The sequence below is a fragment of the Lepidochelys kempii genome, chromosome 5 (genome assembly GCF_965140285.1).
Source record: "Lepidochelys kempii isolate rLepKem1 chromosome 5, rLepKem1.hap1, whole genome shotgun sequence".
Lineage (NCBI taxonomy): Eukaryota > Metazoa > Chordata > Testudines > Cheloniidae > Lepidochelys > Lepidochelys kempii.
The window spans coordinates 65,835,286-65,856,872 of NC_136384.1; the positions used below are offsets into that span (position 1 = coordinate 65,835,286).

The 21,587-nt window shown below is 40.7% G+C and overlaps 1 protein-coding gene across 11 annotated transcripts in view; it reads left to right on the forward strand.

Annotated features, from left to right (window-relative positions):
* Positions 1 to 21,587, forward strand: part of PAM (peptidylglycine alpha-amidating monooxygenase) — a 219,289-nt gene that overhangs the window by 172,260 nt on the left and 25,442 nt on the right. For 8 of the 11 annotated variants that reach the window (XR_012158986.2, XM_073344599.2, XM_073344602.2 and 5 more), the window contains 2 exons: positions 12,306 to 12,614; positions 17,742 to 17,871. Coding sequence is in view for 10 of the 11 variants with exons in the window: in XM_073344599.2 (XP_073200700.1) it covers positions 12,306 to 12,614; positions 17,742 to 17,871 (439 nt within the window). In the remaining variant the exon portion in view is untranslated. The remainder of the gene's footprint in view (positions 1 to 12,305; positions 12,615 to 17,741; positions 17,872 to 21,587) is intronic. The other 3 variants (XM_073344608.2, XM_073344609.2, XM_073344603.2) reach the window with 2 other exon arrangements.

Below are 21,587 nucleotides of genomic sequence, written 5' to 3' on the forward strand. Positions count from 1 at the left end.
CAGCCTGTGGTTTGTGAAGGCATCCTCTTTGCTGCCCCACTTCCAGACCTGACACTGGTGACGGACACGTCAGACCACGGACGGGGGGCTCACCTGGGGGAACCTCATGACCCAGGGGTTGTGGTCCGAGGCAGAGTGGTCGCTCCATATCAACGTGAAGGAGCTCAGGGCAGTTGGTCTCGCCTGCCAGACGTTTCACGCCACTCTGAGTGGCCACAGCGTGACAGCTCTGACAGACAACACTACTACTATGTTTTATATAAACAAGCAGGGCGGGGCTCGTTCCTCGCCATTCTGTCACGAGGCTCTCCTCCTCTGGGGCCTTTGCATAGCCCATGCGATTCACCTCAAGGCATCCTATCTCCCGGGGGTGCGGAACGAGCTGGCGGACTCCCTCAGCAGGTCGTACCGCATGCACGATTGGATGCTCAGGGCGGACGTTGTGCTTTTGCTCTTCCACAGGTGTGGGTTTCCCTGGGCAGATCTGTTTGCCACTAGGGCCAATGCCCAGTGCCCACGGTTCTGCTCATTCCAGGGCCGCAGCGCGGGCTCACTCGCGGACGCGTTTGCGTTCCCGTGGAGAGGGGGCTTGATGTACGCCTTCCCCCCGCTCCCCTTAGTGCACAAGGTCCTGCTCAAGGTGCACAGGGACAGGGCGGCGGTGATCCTCAGTGCCCCAGCCTGGGCCTGCCAACACTGGTACACATCGCTCCTAGAGCTGTCAGTGAATGCCCCAGTAGTCCTGCCCCTACATCGGGACCTCATTACACAGGACGGCGGGCGGCTTCTCCGCCACGACCTGCAGTCACTGCACCCAACGGCGTGGAGGCTCTGTGGCTAAATGCCCTAGAGAGCCAGTGCACCCTTCCTGTGCAGCAGATTCTGCTTGGCAGTAGAAAGCCCTCTACCAGGGCAGCCTATATGGCCAAGTGGAAAAGGTTCTCGTGTTGGTGTGAACCCCCACAGGTGCGGCCGGGCCACGCCCCGGTGCAGGCCATTCTGGAGTACCTCCTGCACCTCAAGCAGCAAGGGCTAGCCCCATCCTCACTCAGAGTGCACCTGGCGGCCATCTCTGCCTTCCATCGTGGGGTTCTCGGGGGGCTCAGTGTTTTCCCACCCAATGGTGGGCTGGTTCCTTAAAGGGTTGGAGAGGGTGTTCCCGTACTCCCACCCCCACAGTCCCTCCATGGAACCTTAACCTGGTCCTTTCCATACTCAAGGGACCCCCTTTCAAGCCCCTCGCTACCTGTTCTCTCCTCGACCTTTCCTGGAAGGTGGCGTTTCTGGTTGCCATTATCTCGGCCAGAAGGGTGTCCGAACTGAGGGCCCTCACTTCTGAGCCACCATACACAGTATTTCACAAGGACAAGGTGCAGCTCAGCCACACCTCAAGTTCCTCCCTAAGGTGGTGTCCCAATTCCATCTGGGCCAGGACATTCGTCTGCCGGTGTTCTTCCCGAAATCCCATACGGACTCAAGTCACCGCAGCTTGCACACCTTGGATATGTGTCGAGCGCTGGTGTTCTATTTGGAGCGCACCAAGCCCTTCGCAAATCCGTGCAGCTGTTTTGGCTGTGGCCGAGAGGTTAAAAGGCCTCCCAGTGTCAGCACAGCAGATTTAGTCTTGGATTACAAGCTGCATCCAGTTGTGCTGTGAGCTCGCAGGTGTTCTGGCAGTCATGATCCACTCGGCCAGGGCGCAGGCGACTTCCACGGCGTTCCTGGCACAGGTCCTGATCCAGGAGATCTGCAGAGCAGACACCTGGTCTTCAGTGCACACCTTCACGACCCACTGTGCGGTCAACCAGCAAGCCAGAGAGGACGCGGCAGTTGGCAGAGCGGTCCTCCGAGCAGTTGTTCCGTGACTCCTACCCTCCTCCAGAGGTAAGCTTGTAATTCACCTAATGTGGAATGGATGTGAACAAGCACTCGAAGTAGAAAAAACGGTTACTTACTTTCTCATAACTGTTCTTCGAGAAGTGGTGTTCACGTCCATTCCACCACCCACACTCCTACCCCTCTGTTGGAGTCTCCGGCAAGAAGGAACTGGAGGGGGTCGGGCTGGTGGGGGTATATATGCAGGGCACAGTGGGGCCACTCGGGGGGCCCGCCGGCCCAACAGGAGCCACTAAGGGGAAACATTTCTGACAGTCATGCACGCGGTGCGTGCACACCTAATGTGGAATGGACATGAACACCATATCTCGAAGAACAACAGTTACGAGAAAGTAAGTAACCATTTTTTTCCTACTGGTTCTTAACATTCTGTGAGCTCTTTTGACCGCTGCTGAACATTGAGCAAATATTTTCAGAGAACTATCCATGATGACTCAAGGTCTTTCTTGAGTGGTAATAGCTAATTTAGACCTCAATATTTTATATGTCTAGTTGGAATTATATTTTCCAATGTGCATTACTTTGCACTTATCAACATTGAATTTCATCTGCCATTTTGTTGCCCAGTCACCCAGTTTTGTGAGATCCGTTTGTAACTCTTCACAGTCAGCTTTGAACTTAATTTTCCTGAGTAATTTTGTATCATCTGTGAACTTTGCCACCTAACTGTTTACCCCTTTTCCCAGATCATTTCTGAATATGTTGAACAGCACTGGTCCCAGTAGAGATCCTTGGGGGACCCCACTATTTACCTGTCTCCACTGTGAAAACCGACTGTTTATTCCTACTCTTTGTTTCCTATCTTTTAATCAGTTACTGATACTGAGAGGACCTTTCTTCTTATCCCACGACTGCCTACTTTGGTGAGGGACCTTATCAAAGGCTTTGTGAAAGTCAAGTACACTCTATCCACTGGATCAACCTTGTCTACAATTTGTTGACTCCCTCAAAGAATTCTAATAGATTGGTGAGGCATGAGTTCCCTTTACAAAAGACATGTTTACTCTTCCCCAACATATTGTGTTCATCTGTGTATCTGATAAGTCTACTCTTTACTATGGTTTCAACCAGTTTGCCTGGTACTGAGTTAGGCTTACTGGCCTGTAATTGCCAGGATTGCCTATGAAGCCTTTCTTAAAAATCAGTGTTTCATTAGCTATCCTCCAGTCATCTGGTACTGAGACTGATTTAAGTGATAGCTTACGTACCACAGTTAATAGTTCTGAAATTGCAAAACTCTTGGGTGAATACCATCTGGTTCTGGTTACTTATTACTGTTTAATTATCAATTTTTCCAAAACCACATCTACTGATGCCTCAATCTGAGAGAGTTCCCCAGATTTGTCACCTAAAAAGAATGGCTCAGGTATGGGAAACTTCATCCTCTGCAGTGACAACTGATGCAGAGAATTCATTTAGGTTCTCCGCAATGTCCTTGTCTTCCTTGAGTGCTCTTTTACTACCTTGAGTGTCCAGTGGCCCCACTGATTTTGTTCCTGCTTCTGTTGTACTTTTAAAAATATGTGCCATTCATTTTTGTACCTTTACACTTGATTTGCCAGAGTTTGTTCCTTTCTATTTAATTAGTAGGATTTGACTTTCAATTTTTAAAAGATGTCTTTTTGTGTCTAACTGCCTAATTTACTCTGGTTGCCATGGTGGCAATTTTTTTGGTCCTCATACTGCCTTTTTTTTTTGGGGTGGGTGCAGGGGGTACATATAGTTTGAGCCTCTATTGTAGTGCTTTTAAGAAGTTTCCATGCAGCTTGCAGGCATTTCACTCTTGTGACTGTTCCTTTTAATTTCCATTTAACTAGACTCCTCATTTTTGTGTTCTCCTTTTTCAACTTAAATGCTGCTGTGGGGATTTCTTTTGGTGTGCGTCCCCTCCAAGGATGTTCAATTTAGTTACATTATGGTTGCTATTACCGAGCGGTTGAACTATGTGCACCTCTTGGACCAGACCCTGTGCACCACTTAGGACTAAATCAAGAATTGGCTCTCCCCTTGTGGGTTCCCAGACTGCAAGGAGCCATCATTAGTGTTTAAAAAATTTATCTCTGCATCCCATCCTGAGGTGACATGTTCTGAGTTAATATGGGAATAGTTGAAATCCCTAATTATTATTGGGTTTTCTGTTTTTGTAGCCTCTCTAATCTCCTTGAGCCTTTCACAATCACCATTACCATCCTGGTCAGGTGGTTGGTAGTGTATACCTACTACTATACTGTTGTTATTCAAGCTTGGAATTTCTGACCATATTGATTCTGTGGTACTGTTTGAGTCATTTAAGATTTTTACTATATTCAACTCTATGCTTTCTTTCACATATACTGGCTACTCCGCCACCAGCATGACCTACTCTGTCATTCCTATGTATTTTGTACCCTGGTATTACCATATCCCATAGATTATTGTCAGTCCACCAAGTTTCTGTGTTGCCTATTATATCAATATCCTTATTTAATACCAGGCACTCAAGTTCACTCATCTTAGTATTTAGACTTCTAGTACTTATATACAAGCATGTTCATGTGATGTAATTGAATGGGACTCTTTCATTTGACTGTTTCTCTTCAGTTCCTACTTGTACATTAGCAAATTCTATCCTCTTCTTTTTACTAGGACATACATTATCCCCTTTAATAAATCATTCCCTAAAGGATGACACTATCCAAACCATGTGTTCCTCCACACCTGTCAGCTTTCCCCAGCCCTTAGCTTAAAAAAAGCAGCAAGGTATCGCTTACTTAGTGAACGCATCTATCAACTGCAATTCTGAATACTCCAGAAAGCTGTAGGAAGCCTGATGAATGACAGTTACAGAATTTGTTTCCTAACAGAATAGTCAGATACAGGTGGTAGTTTATCAAACTGCCATGGCTTGGATTACAAATTTAAAGCTCATGATTCCAGGCCATCCTTGTAGTAATGGGAAGCTCTCTCATTTTTTGTGCATCCAATTTAATCACAAAGGGAAAAGTTTCCTTTGAAACAGTGTGTGCTGAAAGAAGAAAAACAGAAAGGAAGAAATATTTGATCTCTGAGTCCAATATTGGTGTCAAAATATTGTTGTGAAAAAATCTTTCACTGGAAAAGCTACTGTGAACTGTTAATTGATTTAAAGTAAATAAACCAGAGAGACTGAGGGAAGACATTAGATTAGTTATGGTTTTGTTGCAGAATTTTATATATATATATATATATATATATATATATATATATAAAGAAGTTAAATGTGGTTTTTTTTTCATTTTAGTAATCAGCATTAATGTTTAATGGGCACCAACAGTTTAGAAAGAAGTGTCCCTGTGTCTGGGCCTAAGGAATCTAGTACTGTAAATATTTCATTCATATAGTACCTCTTACCCTACACCTGAAACTGAACCTGAGATTCCTCAATCTCACTGTTCTTCTGCTGTCAGCAAGTATCTGTGAAATCCCTTGGGAAAGCATGTGTCTCAGCCCCTTTTAATGGCTGATCCACATAGGGGACGGCAACCTACCACTGCTATCAGTTATTCCCTTAGATCAAATAGCAGAGGTCTGTGCTGTGGATCTAAAGGTCCGACCCTGCTAGTGACCCAAGTTGGGAGTCTGTATGGTTCTAAATTGGGGTTTTTTCAATTTTTTTTAAATTAGGAAATTACATACTTCCCTCTCCCCCCTTCATTTAAAAGAACATTGCGGTTGCAAAGTCAAGCATTCAAAAGTTAGGATATTCCAGAATGAAGGTTGCCCTGCAAATTTAATTAAGCCCCACTGTGCATATGCATTATAATAGTCTTTAATTACATGACCACATCTTATTTTCCCCACAGGACTCCTGCTCCATTCAGTGCACAGGCTGGATCTGCTCTGGGGCTGAACCAGGGTTGTGTAGTGAAGGACCCTGCTTCATTTGTTGCAGAAGTTGGAAGGTGTATAGTGAATAAGGCAGAGGGTTGCAGTGAGAGAAAGAACAGTCTCATGGTTAAGGCAGTTCTGTGCCACCCTGGAGAAATGGATTGTATCCCTGCCTCTGCCACAGAGTTCCTGTGAGATGCTGGGCAAGTCACATAAATCAGATTTTTTGTAGACGGTCACTAATTTTGTGTTCCTCACACTAACTGTGTGTTCTGGTGCCCAACATGAAACACCCGGGGCCAAATTTGCAGAAGTTATGAGCCCTTACAACGCAGTTGAAATGATTGGACGTGTGCTTTGAACATATTCTGTGTTATATAATGATAAGTATTCTGAAAAATCAGTGTCTGGTGTTTCAAGTTGACCACCCAAAATTAGTGGATAATTTTTTTGCCAATTTTGTCTTCATTATTCTGTGCCTCGGTTCTCCATCTGTAAAACAGTGATAGTAATACCCCCAATCTCACAGGTGTGTTGTACAGATAGTTTTTAATGTTTGTAAAACATTTATACAATGGTGAGACACCCAGGACAAAATTAATAGTTTTTTTTATTCAGTTAGGGTTTGGATAGTGTGCAGTAAATAAGGCCTGAGGCCACACACTAAATGAGGAGGGTACAAAGAGCTATTAAATAGCTCCTCATTCACAGAATGATGCAGGGGTTCCTGTGGAAAAATAACGTGTGATCATATAATTAAAGACTGTATCATAATGCACATGGGGAACGAATTAAGGTAGCACAAGCAACATTAATTCTGACCTTTCCTAACTTTTCAATGCCTGACTTAAATGTAATCTTAAAATATTTTAATGTAATTTTTTTGTATATAATTCTTGCACACAATGGTATTTTGGGATTGCTAGAAATACATTGTTCAGGCTGCCTGAACTTCTTAGTGCAGTTCTGGATCTTATAAACGATGTAGCAGAGGAAGAACTCAATGGCACTATTACTTAGAGACAGCCTGGATCAGGGGCAAAGGAGGAGAGAGGTGCTCAATATAGTATAGAGGTTACAAATCGGATGACAGGGAGAATAGTGGAATTATTGATATTGATGCAGAAAGAGGGAGGCTTGAAAGGGAAGAAAAAGTTCAGGTTCCACCATTCTGAACCTGAGTTGATCTGAGACACCCTGAATTAAATGATGGATAGAGAGGTGTAGGTCTGAGAGGCTGAAGGATTTTTAGGAGTCTTCGGTCTAGAGGTGATATCTGAGGACCGCTAGACAGAGTATGGGGAGAAAGGGGGAGGAGGACTGATCTAACCCTGAGGAGGTGGAGTCACTGAAAAATGCTGGAGTTAAAGGAGGACAAGAACCAGGACTTTACATGATGGCATTATGCTCAGAAATGCGATGCTGATTGACAATGCTGAAAGTGGCTGCTGGAAGATGAAAACAGAGAAGTCCTTTGATTAGATCAGAAGAAGATTGTTGATGGCCTTGGCAAATACCTTTTCAGTGTAGCAGAAAGGGGAGAAACCAGACTGCCAGTGATCCAAGAGAGAATTAGAGCAGAGAAAGTCATGGGAGTAGGAATAGACTGCATATTCCAGGAGCAGAGAGAGAGTAATAAAACAAGTACTCAGTTTAAATGGGATGTTTCAGGGCTTGTCTACACTGGCAAGTTTCTGCGCAGTAAAGCAACTTTTTACCCTCAAACTGCAGACATGTACACGCTGCCAGGCCACTTTGTGCGCAGAAACTCCTCAGTTGCAGCACTGCAAAAAAAAAACCACCTTGATGACAGTCGTAAGGCTATTTGAGCAGAGGCTCCAGTGCTCTATTGCCAGTGCAGACGTTTGATTGCTTTCTGCACTGTAATTGGCCACCAGAGCTGTCCCATAATGCCTCAAGTGACTGCTCTGCTCACTGTTTTGAACTCTGCTGCCCTGAACGCATGCACCCCTCCCCTTTCAAAGCACCGTTTCTGACAGCCGTTGCGTGCTGTGCTGATCTGCTCCAGGACACAAAGCAAACCATTAATGTGGAATGCTCGTGCTGTTGAACACAGAGACAGGTGTGAGAGAGAGAGAGAGAGAGCGCCCGGGGGGGGGGGGGAGGCGGGGACTGATGTCAAGGTTTCCCCCTCCCCCTGCCTCAGGACTGATTGCTTCCTGCCACTGTCTGAAAATACATGACAGCATGCTGACACACTCTCTGTCCCCCAGAACACAGTCTCTCTCTCCCCTTCCTACACACACACACACACTCCCCCCCACACACACACACACTTCAGTTGAAAAGCAGCTGGCAATGTAATATGATGCAGGTTTCATGGGCATCCTGTGACTTGTGCCTGCACCATTGCAAACCCTTCTCAAAGCACCGCGTGGCCAGTTGTACAGTGGGATAGCTACCACAATGCACTGCTGTCTTTGCCATTGCAAGAGCTGCTATTGTGGATGTACTCCAGCATTACAAGGAGCACAGTGTGGACACACAACAGCGGTTTAATTCCAGCGTTTTAATAAAAGTGGTATAACTTGTGGTACAGAAACTTGCCAGTGTAAACATATCCTCAGTCTTCACTGGATTTGCCATTAGGCTTATGTGGTTTGTGAAGTAATGTTGTGTTTAACTGTTTAGGGACTTTACTTTCTGTAACATTCAAAAGACTGTCCAGCAGCAGTTACCAATCATAAAACTACAGATATAAGTGAAGATATATTCCAGTAAAATCATGACACAAATGAGAACCACATTGTCAAGGAAAATATTTTTTTATTAGAATGATACCTGATTTTATATTAAGGAAAATAATTAAGTGGATGCAGCTGGCTTATCACATTTCATAACATGAAGGTCACTTTTTTGTTCTAAAAAATAGAAAAGCTAGATTTTTAAAAGAAACTGTGAATCTGAAGATTGCAAAAATATATTTTAGTAAATGTAGTCTCAAATTGAGTAGCATGGGCAATGACATGGATTAAGTCTGACTGGAATACAAATTCATTAAAATCTCTTTCATATATAGCCATATTGTAACCTGGGGTTTTCTGAACATAAAGCTCTTGGTAACTTTTACTCTTGGCAAGGCAGTGGCAGGAAATAAATCAATGGGGACACAGCCATTCAGCTGACAGATGGATGACACAAGCAGTGCATACAAGAGTGCTCTTACTTAAAGCTACACTGTGTTTAGCTCAAGCACTTAACACATATCTACAACAGGGTAGTAAAAACACTCCAACCCTCAATAATTACCAAAGTCTGGCATGGTTTTAAAGTGGTAGAACGACAGACATCTGATGGCCTTTCTTCTGTCTGCCATTGGGGATCCTCAGATGTGTCCATGAGGTGATCCAACTAGCCCAAACTTCTCCCCCCTTATTTATCGTGTTAGTACGACAATAACATATTAATCAAGAAAACTGGTCAAGTAAGCAATTTCAAAGGTTAAGCAAGGGGTTTCCTGAGACTATTAATTAGACAGATGTGTTTTTGTGAAGTCCACATGCTTGAGGGTCTTGACAAACACCTCCGAGGGCAAATATAGATAAGCTTCCTTCTTTTCTAAAACCACTTTCCTCAACAGTTTCAACAGAGATCTTTTCAGGAAGGATGCAGGGAAAGACTCCCTTCTTGTGGTCGCTCACACACGTATGCCTTCTGGCTTAGTTGTGCTAAGGCTGCTGCATAGGCCCACTAGAGACCTATTGACCTGGCTGTTTTTGGCGATAAGCATGATAATTGATATGCCAACTACCAGTAGTGATCCAGATAATTTACTGATCCACCAAGATCTCTCCTGCCCTTCTCCCTCCTTCAAAAAACCTGTAACCTCTCCGACACAGATTTTTTTACCCAACCCCTTTTCCCCAGGATTCTTTAATTTTTCTTTCTCAGACAGGTGCTTCTTTCCCTTAGACTCTTTGACATACCTTTCCCCAGCACTCTCTTAAATACAATTCTTGCTTACTAGATTGGCCTTTTTGTTGTATCTCCTCAGACCACATGGCCATGTTTCAAGGATTCTCTCTCAATCACTGCTGGATGTTTGTTTGCTCTCCTGTTAAATCTTTCTCTTTCATAGTCAGATCCACAGATCCTCATATTGATTCCATGCAGCAGGCCTTCACCCTATTAGTAGCTTTAGAGGTATAAGTAGTCCTGTTAGTCACTGACAAGAAGAGGGTGTGTCAAAGTCTCTGAAGACCCAGACAGTTCCAGTTCTGTCTCCACTGCGTCTGCCCATTCCCCCAGAGCCTCAATAGGTGCAAGTAGGCTTGCTCCAGGCCAGGGATTCTCAACCTTTTTCTTTTTGAGGCCCCTCCCACCCCCAGCATGCTATAAAAACTCCATGGTACACCTGTGCTAGGGCCATCAGTAGGAGGAAGCAAACAGGGCAATTGACCCCAGGACCCCATGCCACAGGGGACCCCAGGAAGCGAAGCTGCTCAGGCCCGGGTGGCTGAGCTTGGGGCAGTGGGGCTTCGGCTTTCTGCCTTGAGCCTCAGTGAGTCTAATTCCAGCCCTGCTTGGCAGATCCCCTTAAATCTGCTTGTAGTCCCCCACAGGGGACCTCAGACCCCTGATGGAGAACTGCTGCTCCAGGCAATCCCTGCTGCAGAGCAAAAACTAAAATGAAAAGAGAGCTGCTCAAATGTGATTCAGAATTATTAGGACTGTGCTGACGGGGCTGCCTTTTAGTCAGAAATAAAGCCCTCCTTTCTGTTTGCCTAAGAATCCAGCAACCTGAGTCCTTCTCCCCTTCACAGAGTACAATGTGATGGACAAAAATAGTAGTGTAGCTGCAGTAGCGCAGGCAATGGGAATGGCGGCCCGTGCTAACTGCCCCAGCTACAAACCCAAATGGACCCTGAGGAAGAATAAATATATATTGTAGGCAAAGCTGATTATAGAAGTGTGTTTTTAAATGTCTGGGGTTGTTGGTTTGTAAATCTGCATTTGGACAGGTTAGTTGAATTTAGCAGTAGACTGCCATTTAGAATAGGTTTTATGAGGCATACTAGCAGAGATGGCATAACAAATTTTGTTCAGGTCTAATTTGCTTTGTTCGTTTTGCTGAAATTGGCCCTATTACTTCAGCAATTATTATCCAACAGAAGTTTTCACCTGGGATATTCCTCTTTGAAGGCCAGAGATTGGAAGCCTAGTTGAAATCATTGAACCAGGACCATTTATAAACCTGACAGAATCTCTTAGGGTTTTTTTGAAAGACTTAATTTCCCCCATACCAAGTTAATGATCATGAATTATCAGTGAATGAGGTGAAACTTAGTTATCATTCTGACTTCCTAATACTTAATATAAAACTTTTTAAAAAATGTATATGGTACTCTGAGTGTAATTTAAAAATTAAATCATAAATTCCTTAATCATAACTTATCTCCTCATTAGGTGTACGTAGAATGAAATGAAATCACTATATATTTACCACAAATTAGAAGCATAATTTGTTTGTTGAATTTCTGTTCCCCTCTGGCTCTAACATACAGACAGAACTGACATTTGCTTAGAGCAGCAAAATGTTCAGTTATTGTGTGGGTGACTGCAAGCTGGTAGAGTATATATAGGCTAGTTTGGCTTAGAGCAGCAGAATCCCTAAGGATAGCTCCCACTGTTACCATTTTAAGTCTGTTTACAAGATTAAACATAAATCAGTGTGGTTAACTGATTTTTGGCCAAAAAAAAAAAAATCTACATTTTACACATAGGTTAATTTTTCTTTTTCTGTGTTCTTGGACCAACATTCTAGAACTTGATACAGGCATGGTAGGTTATGGGAAAGCATGCTGATTTGTTATAATACTGTAGGTACAACTGCTTCCTGTTTGCTTGGGGAGTGATTTTTGGGAAGGAGTCTTCTGCAATCTGCAGGAATGGACTGAAGAATGCTACTATGTCTAATTAAAAATTGTTTGTAAATATATCTAGTAGCTAGTGAGTCTGCTTTCTGCAGCACGTTATGTTGAAATTATTGCAGATTAGGTTTTCTTTCTTGTAGCCTGGGCTTCTTAAGCAATAATACTTTTTTTTTAAAAAAAAAGGTATTTTGAAAGGTATGCCTATTATCATTATTGATTTCAGAAATGATAACATTGACAAGACTACAGAATTCTCATCTTTCTTTTATAAGTCTGCAGTACTCTGGCTTCTGAATCCAGCAGAGTGCTCTGTAGATATCCTTTACTGAAATTCTTGTTGAAATCATGGACGCATTCCTTTGTTCCTACGAACATCTTTAGAGAGGTGATGTTTTCTTTTTTGGTCCTGAAATGTCAGGAAAAATTGGACATTATTATGTAAATTAAGGCTAATAAAGGGTTGGTATCTCTTCATGCCATAGGCTTTCTTCATTAAAATTTATGAAAGACTGAAAACAGTTCCTTCATGCACTAGCCATATCAATGACTTGAGTATGAAAAGTATGAATACTTTTTTATATTACTGTAGTTTGCTAAAACTGTAGAAAACTTTATAATCTATTATAATCTCCTCCCCCCTCCCCCTTATCTTTTCTCTTTTCTGTACAGGTGATTTCTATTCACTCATTTCCAAGCTGCTAGGAGAAAGGGAAGATGTTGTTCATGTGCATAAGTATAACCCTACCGAAAAAGCAGAATCAGATCTTGTAGCTGAGATTGCTAATGTAGTCCAAAAGAAGGATCTTGGCTGGTTTGATGCCAGAGAGGTTACAAATCACGATGAAAGGGCCAATACTAGTCTCGCCAGAAACAGAATTCACAAATTTCACAGACTAGAATCCACCTTGAGGCCACCAGAGAACAGGCATGTCTCTTTACAGCATGGTGAGGGAAGCTCGGAAAAAGAACATACTGGAGGTGGGTTAGGGGTTCATTTTAAGTAATGTACTACTGCAAAGTAAGAGCTGTGATCCACATTAGCAAAATCTGAAGGGAATATCAGTTGATGCTTGAAATACTTTCACAAAAATATCTAATGATGAAAAGTGTCTTTTTACATCTCTCGATGATATATAAATCATAAACTTTTCCCTCCCATTATCACAAAAGGCTATAGTGTACTGGAAAAATTGAGTTAGAATAATCAGATCCAAATAGTTCACTTTTGGGGCTGTTAAATTGAAACATTGAGAGTTGAACAAATTGTGGTTAATTTGGCATTCTGCTAAATAGATGTAAACAAATATGGATATAGTAGTGAATTCAAGTGTTTTATTTTTCCCTTTTGCAACTGGCTTCATTGAAATGACTAATGGGGGCGATCTTCACACCCTTGTTGACTTTTTTTCAGCTGACTTGACTTGTAAAACATCAAGATTTTACAAGCTCTATTTCTTGTAGTTCCACTAACTATTTTCCCCTAAATGAAGAAAAGTAGTTATTATTGAGGAATAGTCCAGAAAGTCAATAGTTATTTCTTTATTTCAAACCAGGATTGGCTACTCTAATTAGCAGATTAAAACTCGTTCCCATCAGGTTTCTATGACAGCAAAAACCATAAAAGCATATTTGTTTTTCTTGTGTTGTGGTCTCTGTGATATTGATTGTGTTTAGTCTCGCTAATGTGGAAAGGCAGATAATACAGCATGTGAAGGGTATCTGTTATGTATGCATGGCAGCCATTGGTGTGTGTGAGCTGTAGCAGCCCAGGCTGCCTTTATGTTGCAAACAGCCAGCTTGCTGTTTCCAAATACATTTTCCTTACAAACATAAATTATTCATCATCCATTTGATTTTTATTTGCAATTTAAAATATGAGCATGGAATGCTTTCTGCTCACATGCAGTTCAAATACAGTGTAATAATTGCTAAATACAGGATTTAATATTTAATAGACTACCAGAGATATGGACTTCTAGTATTAGGTGTTGCTACTTGCTTTTAAATGAAATACAGCCACAGTTATAGGCAAGAGAGGCAGGGAGGAAAGGATGAGGAGTGTTCACTGTTATGGCCCTGATTTTCTTCTCCCATATACAAGTGTAAATCAGGAATAGCACCATTAAAGACAGTGAAGTTCAACTGGTGCTAGTGCATGGAAAATTCAATAGTTATTTTACATCTATAGTTGGTACTGATGCATCTGCTGCTGGAATACTGTGTTCAGTTGTGGTGCCCACACTTCAAGAAAGATGTTGCTAAATTGGAGAGGGTTCAAAAAGGAGTCACAAGAATGATTAGAGGATTAGAAACCTGCCTTATATTAATGGACTCAAAGAGCTCAATTTATTTAGCTTAACAAAGAGAAGGTTAAGGGGTGACATGATTACAGTCCATAGATATCTACAGGGGGAACAAATATTTAATAATGGGCTCTTCAGTCTAGCAGAGAAAGGTATAACATGGGTCAGTGGTTGGAAGCTGAAGCTAGACAAATTCAGACAGGAAATAAGGCTTAAACTTCTTATGGTGAGAGTAGTTAACCATTGGAACAATTTACCGAGGGGTTGTTGTGGATTCTCCATCACTGACCCTTTTTAAATGCAATACAATGTTTTTCTAAAAGATGGGCTGTAGTTACTTAGGGAAAAATGTATGTCCTGTGTTATACGGGAGGTCAGACTAGATGATCAGACTGGTCCCTTTCAACCTTGGAATCTATGAATCTATCTGCATTATCTAAAAGTGCAGCTATCTTGGTGTGTTGTGGATGGAGATGTGGTGGTTGATATAGCTGGATCCTGAACCATTGATGGCTTTGAAGATTATAACTAAGACCCTGAACTGGCAAAACAAGTAGATTTGGAGCTGAGCCAATGGAGGATGCAGAGTGATGTACTCACAATGGCTTTACACCACTGAGAAGCTGGCTCCCATGTTCTGTGCAAACTAGAGAAGTTGTGTTGTTTCCAACATTGGTCTTGGATACAATGAATTGCTATCTGCAAGTGAAGAATACCTCGAGCGCTCTGACTTGGATGCTTCTCTGAGATGAAGTAGTCAAGAGTCGCACAGCAAATGGAAGGTGGAAGACAAAACCAGGCTCCAAGATGTTTGTCCTTGACTCTTAATTTGTTGATTCTTGCAAATGTGATCAAATTTATTATCTTAGTTCCATGTCAAAAACTGTGCTGCGTGAGAGATCTATGTAATTTTAATCCCTATATAACATATTTGTTCTTTCTTGTTTCTCCACACTCAAGTTGTAAAAGTCTCTCAACCCATCTACTTAGACCTTTCAACAGTGGCTTACGCAGAGAGAAAGAGACACACCTAGAGTTGAAAATATCAACTTAAACCCAGTTATAACATGATTTGGCTCTGTCCACACTGGCTGGCCAAACTGTGTTATCTAGTTCAGTAATCTTATGTGTGGTAACTTATTTCCTTGCTATTTTCATTTTCCCCTGCTGTGCTAAACTTCTTTTGATTTTGATTACTTGAAAGTGCACCAAAAGAACAAGGCTTTGGGGGAGAAGAAATGGAATCAAGATGTGACTGAGCAATAGATCTTGTTGAGAGTGAGGGAGACATGTATGGGTGGGGCCTTTTTCACCTTGAGCTCCCTCAGGCTCAATGACAGAACCAGTAAAAAGAAGTGTGAGAAGGAAAAGAAGTGCTTCAGGGACACCTCACCCCACCCTGCAAAAAAATTTTAAAGAGTTTTAAGTTTTATTTTTTATTTTCCTTCTTCATTCTGATGTTCTCAGTGGCCTAGTCTGCAGAACAGGGTTCTGGTTTCAGCTGCCTGAGGGGAAACTATACCATGCAGAAAATGAGAGGGGAAAATTTAACTCAAGCCCTTTGGGGAAAGAGGAGCCTCCTCTGTCATCTCCCTTTTCCCTCCCCTTCTGCCTACAGAAAATATTTTTAAGCAAGAAAAACTCTGACGCGAAAAAATGAGCTGTTTGTTCATGAACTCTGTTTGTTCATGTGTACAGAAACTTTTCCAGCACGTCACAAAGTGTTGCTTTGTGGATACTTGCCATTAAGATATTCTTCTTAATATAATGCTGCCTCATGAAACTTTTTACCATTTTCCTGTATGGAAAAAATCACATTTTTCCATGAAGGAAAAAATCCAGCTGTAATATTTTGTAATGGGATGATCTTTCCTTTCAAACTTAAGCAAGAAGGAATTGTTCAAATGACTTTAGAGCTTATATTTAAAAGTGGGTATTTACAATACCATATTTGGGTTTAATATCTGCACTACTGCAATAAAATTAAATGTAAACTATGGCAAACCATTACCCTGTGAATCTGTTCTTGAATGTTCTAATTGTTCTTCTCTTTCAGAAGCCAAGCAGTAGATATTGTTTCACAGATCTGATTGTCTCGTTTTACAAGTGACTTACTTTTTCCTCACATAAAAATAGAAAGACTTGGATTTTAAAAACATACTCCTCTAAAGAAGCAGTTGTCATATAGAAATATGATTTATTTTCCTATTGATGTCTGCGTGTATGTAGACAAATAAACAATACTGAACACCAAACAAGACCAAAAGCACTCTTGATCTCACTGCTGAAGGACATAACTCAGGTTTCTGCATGGATTATGCTTTGTTGGCTACCCTCAGGAATTCAGGCAACAAAACCATTGCAAGTAGAGTGATGGGTCATACAAGAGACTCATCAATCTCTAGTATTTACATTAGAAATTTAAAATGCTACGTCACATTTTTGAAAATAAGTATAGTGTATATGATGCCACTGGAAGTGTAAATCATAATGACTAACTCTGAGATTATAGTCGTCGTTACTAATGGCTTTGGTAGTGTATGTATTACACTGTAAATCCAACCTGGATTGTGATGGACAATATAGGACCCAAAAGATGGTTGAATGCTAGATCTTGGGACATAAAGATTTCAGAGGCGATTCTAAATTATTTCGTTTTGGCCAAGAAGTCCCTGGATTCACTTAATTTCATTCCTTGAAGAACAAGGTGGAAAAAAAAATCTTCAGTACTGAAATCATTTTGTTACTGCAGAAAATTTGAGGTAAAAGCAAAAAAAAATAAATAAATAAACCACAAACAAAATTGGCCAAAGCCAGTATTTTTTAAATGTTCCTAGTTTCACATTTCTTTTTCTTTTTTGGTACAAACAAGGAGACTGACTCAAATTAGTAGAATGGCTCTTTTGTTATATTACTATGTTTTTGATATATAGTGTCAAAATCAGATCTGGCTTATGTAAAAATTACCAGATATTTATGTCCTCAGATGTAAAGTGGGTCACGAGATAAATGAGGACAGATATTCCCTCCTTACCTATCCCACCCCACCTTTTTTTAGGTCTTTTCAGATACTTCATTATAATTTCTAGCTCTTTTTGTCAGTAAATTACCTGGGACTATGTAATGCGCGATCTCAGGATATGCGGACTATAGTAAAGGAGGTGACTGACTCCCAAAAGCACATAAGTAAATCCTGCAAGGTACTGCTAGTTTGTTTGGGTCACATCATTGTTTTGTTTATTTTTTGTATTGCTTGCTTCTTTCCTCCCTGTGTTTTTTTTATACAACATTTTTGTTTTGAAAAACATGATAGGCTTGCCCTGCTTGCTCTCAGTCACCCACTTTTGATACCATTCCAATTAAAATTAAACTAGAAAACATTAAAAGTATTTTAATAAAATGCCAAACTAATGTGGTATTACTAGAATTATCTCTAAACTATACATGCTGATTATTTGAGATAGCAATTTTGTATATATTTTATTAATTCTTTCAGTGTACTAGGAACATACAATTGATAATAAAACAATATTCTGTGTATATATATGCTATTAAGATGGAGAAGAGAATAAAATCAAAGGCAGGTTCTCAATTTTTCTGTCATTTTTCATAGCTCAGGATGCCACTGCTTGTGCATGATATACATTTATCATAAGAAAGTTACTGCTTGGAATCAAATGGCAACACATTTAATAGAAATATTGCATGTAAGGAAATGTGCATGTCCTTCTATCATAAATCAGTGAATTTTCTACCAATTTCATATTTTCACATTAATATACTGCATTAATTTCTTTTTTAGATTTCCACATAGAAGAGGCTGTGGACTGGCCTGGAGCAAACCTCAAACTAGGCCAGGTTTCTGGGCTGGCCCTGGACCCTAAAAATAACCTGGTTATTTTCCACAGGGGTGATCACGTGTGGGATGGAAAGTAAGTGGATGTTCTATCAAGTAGTATATTTAAATAGTTGACTATGCTGTTTGTTCAACATATTTTCTTTAGGCAGGAAATGGACATAGAATGTTCCTGCTTACAATAGTTAGATATGGGGAGGGTGACTGGTTAGATGACATAGTTTTGAGTCTCCCGAGTTACTAGATCTTTAGAACAGTAAGATAAGGCTAGTGTGTCATGTAATGCTTCCCCAAAACAAATTTGATCCACTAATTTGATAAAACTTCACAGTGTTTTTGTGCTCCCATGAAACTTCTCACGCCAAAAATTGCTATTTCTCCACTGCTTGGGGTTTAAGGGAGAAATAAAATGAGATCCCAAAAGTAAGAGCAACTTATTTGTAGCAAAATATGAGCAATTAAAAAAATAAAAAATAAACCACTATTTTGGTATTACATATCATATAGTTCCTCCTGCTGTCCTAACTAACAGGTAGTCAATACGCTGGATGGAATTTTCCAAGTGTCTGAGTGACTGACTTTCAGTGGGACTGGTGCTGATGAGTTACTTAAGCACTTCTGAAAATCCCACCTACTGTCTTTCAAGCCAAATTCTACCCCTGAATGAGCATTTGTGACACGGGGCTGATGTTGAAATCAGTTTAAGCATGCAGCTGAGAACAGAATTTAGCCTGCAGAAGTGTGAATTTTACAATTGATAGCACTGATAGTGGTGCACAAACAAGGTAAACAAAATGCAGTCATGGTGGCTGGTGGCCTCTTTGAAATAGTAGGAGGCAGCAATCAGTTTGCTGCATTGAAAAAGACTAATTTGTTATGAGAAGAAGTTATTTTATTCAGACTTCTAAGGAGGTTTCACTGATAATTAAGGTTAAGATTTTGTCACGGTTATTTTTAGTAAAAGTCACGGACAGGTGGGACGCAATAAACAAAAATTCACAGAAGCCTGCGACCTGTCCGTGACTTTTACTAAGAATTGCGGTGGGGTAGTGGGAACTGAAGTCCGAGCCCTGCCACCCGGTTGAGGCTCTGCCTCTGCTATGCAGGGCTGACAGCCTCCGATGCAGCCACAAGGGCTGACAGCCCCAGTCCCTGTTGCAGCCACGAGGGCCGAAGCCGAAGAAGTCATGGAGATTAGTCAGTCATGGAATCCGTGACCTCCGTGACTAAATCATATCCTTACTAATAATGAAGAAATAAGTTGTGTTTGTGTATATGGCTGCTTTGTCTTGATTCAGAAAAGTATATTAATATATTTTGTTATTTGAAGTGATATGTAACTATCTCTTTTTTGTATGTATATATTAAAATTGTATGGATAAATTTTAAAACATTCAGGAAGAAAAAAACACAGCATCTCTACTAAACATGGCTTAATGTATCTTGCAAGTAACCTGTTCTACATATATGTATACATAAACATGACACTTAAGAGTATGTTTGTTTCAATCTTTGTGGTGAAATTTAATTTTATCATAATTAATAGTCTCTCTAAAAGTTTGTACTTTTTGATAGATTATTTTATAGCCTTCTTTGCTTGAGAAAGCTGTCTCCTATCCCTGTAATGAAAACAGTACATTTGATTATAGCTTTTAGCCAATGGACTACTATGATGGATAAGAAATAAATCTTTTAAGTCTCTTGTGCAGTATTTCAAAGTGATCTTTCTATCTGAAGTTTATATAAACATGGACTGTGTGATTTGAAAGGGTGACGCATACATAGGTTGTGTTATTCAGGCTTCAAGTAAGAGCTTATATTGAAGTTATTCTTTTCATCTCCCCTCCCACACATGCAAATAAATGCTGGTTTTTGTGTCATTGAAGAAAAAGTTGAATCAAAAACATTTCAGAATAATTGGCAGTTATTGTTACTGTGTGACTCCTATCATCATTTGTCACTTCTGAAATTTGTGTTTTGAGAGTTTGGCAATTGTGATATATTCACCCCAAGTCCAGAACATACAACTGGAAACTGAACCTACCAATAATGATCATGAGTGTCTGGTATATGTACGGAGCAGTTTTAAAACTCCCTTTCAGCCTTTGAAGACGTGTTTCTGTCCCATGTAGCATATTCATTATATTGGATGCTGCCCATTCTAAGTGAGGTCAGCCCTAACAATGGAGATGGAAGAAGGAACTGGGATGGAAACATGCAGAGTTAGATGTGCCTGGTGAAGGAAACATGGAGAAGAAGCAAAGCAGGAAAACACACACAATTCAATATCAGTCTTAACTAAGTTAATGTTTCTGATTGGCTGCCAATATGCAAAGCCATTCATTGAACATAATAACCTTCATCAGATCATAAATTTGATGAATTCTTGGCCTTGGGGTTCAATTCATTTTCACTGATGGAGTGCTTCACCAGCATGCTAGATAGAAAGAAGCAAACACAAATTTGCAGAGCTTTAGCACTGCACAAATGGTTCCCATGTATTATTAATATGTGCTATAACAAGGAGGCTCCTCAGACAGCAGAATGCAGCTGAGTGAAAGGTCTGTATGGCTTATAATGCAAACTCCGTCTGCTTTAGAACACTAAACTAGGTAGTTTAATATTGTTGTACAATGCTAACCTCTATAATCCAGGGTTAGTTTATAAATTGATCTGTTGCTTCAGTGAATCTGAGGTGATTTTACATTTTTCCTTAAGTGAATCAAATACCCTGTCTGTGCGATCACTACAGAACAGCTTTTTCTGTTTTTATAAAGCAAGTGCTATTCAAAGTGGAAAAGATTAGAACTGTTCAGTCAGTTATGTAACTGATCAAAGTGAGTATCTTCACAGTTTTATGATGAAAAAGGCAGTCTGGTTATGTGGTTTATAAAATATGTAATACAGGATTTAAATCAGATTTTTGAACTGTAAGTCTGCTGTGGTCTGAGTGCCTCTCAAAGCTGCATTTCTAATTAGCAAAGGCTAGAAATATGAATTTAAAATGCTGTGCCAAGTGTTACAACTGTGAGGGATACTAATCAGAATGTGACCTCTGGAGCTATGCTCTCTAGGACAGTGGAAATCAGGTGCTCTGCAAAGGTGACTTGTCTGCTTTCTGATGGAGTACATGCCTGATTCATCACAGTATTAGGGCTTGCCTGTATGAACATTACTTTGTAGCAAACTGGGGTGTAATTCTATCCTACACTAGCTATCTGTGTGGACCCTGTTACTCTGCATTAAAAGTTCCCTAGGCACTTTAAACTATTCCAGTTTCAAAGAAGGGGTAGATCAAAATGCATTACAGAAGTTGTAATGCATGGCAGCAGGATCTACCCCAGGTATTCAGTGCACAGCAGACTACTGCGGGAGCAGCTGTACGCTCCAGTTTACCACAAACTAAGGGTTCGGAGAAAGAAGCCCTTAGCACTTCCTAATAGTGGATTTTTTTATTAGCATTATCAGCAACATCGTTAGCAAAGGAGGTGGGATTGTAATTATGGAAATACATGAAGGGTGGAATTAGAGCCACCAGCATAACATGGAGGACTCCAGATGTACTCTGATCCTAGATCAGAATGCTTGTCAGCAAAATCAGTCTGTTGAGAGTAAACAGAGAGTTTACTAGCATGATATTAAGTATCATGCCTCATGGGTTTGATTTTAGACCTAGTATTAGTCAGCATGATCCATATTTCTGTTTTCCTCCCCCACTCCCAAATCATTTAAACAGAAGAAAGTCCGTGATCACACACAAGGATGTATAATATCTTCGGCCTGAGCTTTTTT